Below are 6,000 nucleotides of genomic sequence, written 5' to 3'. Positions count from 1 at the left end.
GCAGTATTACGCATCATAAGAAGAACAGAGGTGGTAGCCTATAGCTTTAGCTCCAGTGCTCTGGAGGGTAGGACGAAAGAATCACACATTGGGAACCAGTCTGGGATACTCTGTCTTAAAAACCAAGCAAACATTAGCCATGTAGTCCTTTGTCTACCATGTGTACACGTGCAAGAGCCTGGGTTCAACCACCACCAAGGCCGACCCAAACCATTTCTTAGCTATTGTGAATGAAGAAATGGCAACAACCCAGCAGGAAACCCGACACCCCCAGTTCCATCAGGCTTGGAATAGACTGAAGTTCTCACAGCAAACAGGAAACTCAGACTTTAATTACAAACTTTATTTGTCCGCCCAGTTCACAGTTTTTACGTGGCACATCCCACCATATCAGCTTTCAGAACGGTGATTGAGGAAATGGGTGGTGTAGCTTTCTTTGTAAAGGAGCCCAACTTGCTAAAATTTTGGTTAGAACTTTTGTGGATTTATAAAAGTACTCTCTGCAAGCTAACTGGATATTTACATTTCTAGCTTAAATTCAAATTTTGGAAAATATGAATCTTTGATTTTTTTTTAAGATCCTGGGTTTATTTCTTAAGACTTTAATCTGAATGCCACCTGTTCACATATGCCCATCCCTCCCCCAAAAGGAAAAGAAATCAGTTTTGCAATTACATGTAGAGGAATCATTTTCCTTCTTCACTTTAAAAATTATATATACAGTGTACAGTAGATGTAAGTATGAAAATAAAGGAAAGGGGAGCAGTTTACAAGATGCAGATACTAAAATTTTTCTGAATCTTGAAACAGCCAAAAGAATTATAGGATATAAACTTAAATTAAATGGATTATCAGCCTTCTCTTATCTTAAAAAAAAAATAACTCTGGGGACTTAAATTGTGCTCCTCAGCATTTCCTCTACTGTTAGAGATGATGTAGGTCGGCAGTCAACATCATTCCATGTGCAAAAGTCACAGTGATCCCCAGTCCGGCATCTGTGCTCACACCAAGTCACCTCGGCACAGGGACCCTAGGGTGGCTGGGGCTGCACCCCCTCTTCCTGGGCACCACCCCACCCTACAATTTGGCAAGAACCACTCAAGAAAAGAAAAGGGTGTAAGCCTTCTGTACCTCATGGGCTATTCCAAGCTGGCAGTGAGCTATTTACTAGCAAATACACATCCATGGCTTCGTTATTTTCTTTTCATCAGAATGAATTCATACCAACTGTTTGAAATCACCTTGTGATATCAGTTGGGGCAGCTTTCTCCTATTAGATCACTCAGATTATAGATGTATGTGCTCACTTCTGCCTTTAAAAATGACTAGTTATTAATAAATGATAAACTCCAAATACTGCCAGGAAAAAGGGGGCTGTGTAGAAGCAGCCGATGTTACCGGCCTGGTAATTATTACTCTGTACATATATATAGATGTACCATTGGTACCCCAGTCAAATAAATACTCAGAGGGCCTTCTCTGACCTCCCTTCTCTGTGGTGCCCTGTGACGCCAGAGCTCCTGAGTGTTGCTGCTGTGCCTGCGGTTGGCATCTCCTTCTCCTGTCAAGCTACACATCGCTTCCAGCAGGGTATGGTATGCAAGGGGGGGGGTGAGAATAAGAATCAGCAGAGGTCAGCCTAGGGTGGGGGCAGGGAGGGGAAACCACAAGCCCACTAGAGAGGGTCCTGCTTCTTCGTAAGTTAAGGCACTGACAGAAAATTTCTTAGGTAAAAGGCTGCATAAGAATTTCTTGCCATTTACAAAAAGAAATGTTGTCATCCCTAAGTGGTCCATATCCAGGCTCAGTTAGGTGAACCCTGAAAAATCAAGGGCTGATCCCTCCAAGCTACATGACTACCAAAGCATTCCAATTCATTCAGAGGCCTTATGGCACGTTAGGAAAAAGGGGGAGGGAAACAGTCTGGGCACAAAAAGGCATCGGACACTGCCTGTCCATCACTCGCCACTCAGTGGACAGCTCACAAGCCTCCCCAGAGTGCTGCCTCAGGACTCCACACTCCCTGGATGTAAGGTGACCAGTTGGGTGTATCTATTTGCTTTTCCTTTCAGCTCGTCATGCACAATGTTTAAATGCTACCAGCAATAGTCACAAAGAGCCTAGAGAAGCCCTCCCCTATGGCTACACCTCAGACTCTTCCAGAAGGGAGCTACTTCATGTTCTCAATGACAGCTATCTCTTCACCAGCACACCGAGGGGTCAGGCCATTCAGATAGATGCTCTCAGCCTTCAGCAAGGGAGGCAAGACTTCCCTCTCACTGGTCAGGTGGTTCACGGACAGGGTTCTCCTACAAGGAGTCAGTTCCTGGCTGTGGTTCCCCGCCAGCTCTGCAGAGAGCTTCCGTTTCACAGATGTGGCACGCTGGAACTTGTCATAGATCTCCACGCTCAGCCGCCTCCTTGTTTCCTTGAACTCAGCTGTGACATTGGCTGTCCATTCAGCGGCATGTGCTCTGAACTCTCCCACCTGGAGCATAGGGACCAAGAAGAGAGAGGAAGCCATCAACATGGGGAGCTACATCTTGTGTAGTTCTTGTTTTATTTGGGGGGGTTTGCTGTGGGATGGTCTGTATGTCAAATGCTCTGATTGGTCAATAAATAAAACACTGATTGGCCAGTGGCCAGGCAGGAAGTATAGGTGGGACTAACAGAGAGGAGAACTGAGAGAACAGGAAGGCAGAGGGAGACACTGCCAGCCGTCGCCATGACAAGCAGCATGTGAAGATGCCGGTAAGCCACGAGCCACGTGGCAAGGTATAGATTTATAGAAATGGATTAATTTAAGATGTAAGAACTAGATAGCTAGAAGCCTGAGCCATTAGGCCAAACAGTTTAAATAATATAAGCATCTGTGTGTTTATTTTATAAGTGGGCTGTCGGACTTCCGGGGCTTGGCGGGCCCCGGAGAGAAAACTCTCCAGCTACAGGGGTTTACTGAGAAGGTGTCTGTATTCTGATAGTGACTGTGAGTAGCAGCCATACAAACAGACAAGAGTCAAATTCTTACAGAGAGGGCTCTAAAATATTATGAACATAAACATGAGAAATAAAATTATATTTCTAAGGCTCTAGACATACTTATTTTTTAATGCCATAGAAATATCAAATGCTAAGTCAGGTGCAGTAGGGAACATGTGACTTGTATTCCCAGAACTGGGGAGTCTGAGACAGGTGGATCCTTAAGGCTTACTAGCCAGCCTAATCTAGTTTGACAGCTCTGGGCCAGTGAGACATTGTTTCAAAAATTAATGAATGAATGAATGAGACACCACCTGAGGAACATCTGAGGTTCACCTCAGACCTCCACACCTGTGTGTACACACACATACAAAGACATTTCAAATGTTATAAAAAGAAAATCTCTTAACATCTCCCCAAATCTTTGGGGCACTGTCTATTACTGTCATCTGCCTGTAGCTTCAAGGACTTGGATGTAGAATAGGTCACTATAGAGGCAGCCGTGCTGAGGAAGAGTCTGGAACGTTAGCCCAGGTGACTTGGGTGGCATCGGATAGCAGTGCTGCTGTTAGCTCAGGATGCAAGCTAGCGTTTAGAGCTCAGAACAGCCTTTGTATCCAACCTTGTTTTGTCACTTAGGAATCCTCGGTGGTGCCGAAATGAGCAAGCAGATACATCATTTCTGCACTGCGGAGAGCAAAGAGGTGAAAACCAGCATGTCTACCCTGAGATTGGCTTGAAGAACTGTAAGACTCAGGGCAGTTTCTTCAATGGGTGACTGTAGAAGCCATCTGACCTGTCTGACCCACTGGCCAGCAGTGACACAGGTGTCAACCTAGCAGCACGGCTGAGGCTGTGAATGTCACCAACCACAAAGACCCTACCTTAAGGGTGAACTGTTCTCTTTTGATGGTGAAATGCCTTCCTAAGTTCTAAGCACCTACAAACCAAAGAACCCACTACATAACCTAAGCCACTTACAAGTCTTTGAAAACTATATGTGCATGCTTGTGTCCTAAAATAGAGAAAGGACCAATCTTTCAGGGACTCTGCGATCTCCTCCTGAACTAGCCAAATTTTATCATAGGGATTTTGTGTGTGTGTGTGTGTGTGTGTGTGTGTGTGTGTGTGTGTGTGTGGTGGGAGGCCCTGACAGGAAGCTGTTTCTGCATCTAGCCTCACCTTCCTGAATGGTCACTTAGGCCTTGTGAGACTTCGGTTCTCTTGCTTGGCAAACAAGTAACAGTTCTGGTTTGCTCTGTCTTGAGCTGTTGATTTGTATTTTCAACACTGACATGGGAAAAGTAATTAATGGTTTCTAAATTTCCATGCACTTCTGAACAAGGATGGTGTGGTGAAATTTTGGTTGTGCTCTAACAAATAAAGTTTGCCTGGAGATCAGAGTGCGGAACTAACCACTAGTTAACCATAGAGGCCAGGCAGTGGTGGCACACACCTTTAATCCCAGCATTTGGGAGGAGGAAACAGGAAGTAATATGACTCAGTGGAGAGAAGAAGTGATAAGGCAGGGTGGAGACAGGAGCTTGGCCCCTTTTGGTCTGAGGATTCAGTAGAGGTAAGAAGTCTCTCTAGTGGCTGGCTCCTTCTCTGATATTTCAGCATTTATCCTGATATCTGACTCCAGGTTTTTATTATTAAGACCAATTAGAATTCACATTACAGATGGATATAGACATTTTTTTTAGAATCTGACAGGTGTGTGTACCTGGCCATAGATAATAATGTATAGGTGGGCACAAACATCACAGGAACATCAAATGTCCTCTGTGTGGCAAATGGTAGGTGGACTCTTCACAAACTTTAAGAGGTCTTTAATTTCCAACTTGTGTTGTTCTAGCATCTACAGCACATCCCTGCCCTCCAAGGCATGAGAAGGGTGGAAAGACTGTAAGAGCTGGGGGAGTGGGTACCTAGAGCATAATAGTATGCGCAGAGTATGGCGGGGCCTTTTCATGTAGAACTCAGCAGCTGTGACTGCCTGCACAAGACCCACAGCACATGATCAAGGCAGCCCAAGTCCCAGCATGGAGCAGGGAGGAGTTCATAGAGTTCTGTTCTTAATTCAGAGCTATTAGCGATTGGTGGCTGCTGGGTGAATAGGGGGAGAGTCAACTTTCTCCATGGATGTGTCCCTCCTCCCTACCGCCCAGAGGCTATCCATGCTCCAATAGATGGGTCCTACGCCCATGTACATACAAGCAACACTAAATGGACTTGGTGTGTTTAAACGAAAGAGCACATGATATTCGGGGTGGGGAGTAGTGGGATGGATGGGGAGAAAACAGAGAGTGGGCTTGATCAAAACATAATATATCCATGAATGATTATGAAATAAAATGTTTTAGAAAGTAAGTGATTGTTCACTATCTTCGTCTGCTCCTGGTGAGGGAAAAGGCTCAGCTGGCAAGGTGAGAACTCTGTGGCACACCAAGAGGGATCAAATGTATGGTTACCCCTGAGGCAGCTTGGTGCTCCCAAGGTAAGCTAAGAGTGCAGTTGAGCCTGCAGGTGGGGAATGTCACACATACTTCCCCCTCAACTAAGAAGAGATGGTTAAATTGCACCCTGATTTCAGGGGAGAGAGCTGTTGGGTTTTGTCAGCTTGATAGAAGTTACCATTACCTGAGTAGAGGACACTTCGTTTGAGAAAATGCCTTTATTAGATTAGCCTGTAGGCAAACCTATAGGGCATTTTCTTGATTAATGATTGATGAGAAAGGGCCCAGACCACTGTGGATGGTGCCACCCCTGGGCAGGTGGTCCTGGATGCTGTAAGAAAGCAGGCTGAGCAAGCCATGGGAGCAAGCCAGTAAGCAGCACTCCTCCATGGCCTGTGCATCAGCTCCTGCCTCCAGGTTCCTGCCTCGGCTTCCCTTCCTGGTAGACTAAAAGGAAAGTAAATCCTTTCCTCCCCAAATTGCTTTTGGTCTTGGTGCTTATCACAGTATTAGAAAGCAAGCTAAGACAGGGTGCTCTTGGGCGAGCAAAGCACAGGCCATA

General features: G+C 45.5%; 1 protein-coding gene across 1 annotated transcript in view; it reads right to left on the bottom strand.

Annotated features, from left to right (window-relative positions):
* Window positions 1-328: 328 nt before the first annotated feature.
* Window positions 329-6,000, bottom strand: part of Kcnk2 (potassium two pore domain channel subfamily K member 2) — a 134,580-nt gene continuing 128,908 nt past the window's right edge. The window contains exon 7 of the mRNA XM_059281032.1: window positions 329-2,488. Within this exon, the coding sequence (XP_059137015.1) occupies window positions 2,171-2,488 (318 nt within the window). The 3' untranslated portion in view covers window positions 329-2,170. The remainder of the gene's footprint in view (window positions 2,489-6,000) is intronic.

Source organism: Peromyscus eremicus, chromosome 15 (assembly GCF_949786415.1).
Source record: "Peromyscus eremicus chromosome 15, PerEre_H2_v1, whole genome shotgun sequence".
Lineage (NCBI taxonomy): Eukaryota > Metazoa > Chordata > Mammalia > Rodentia > Cricetidae > Peromyscus > Peromyscus eremicus.
Note: the sequence above shows the minus strand (reverse complement) of the source record. Positions and strands in the feature narration are given on the sequence as shown.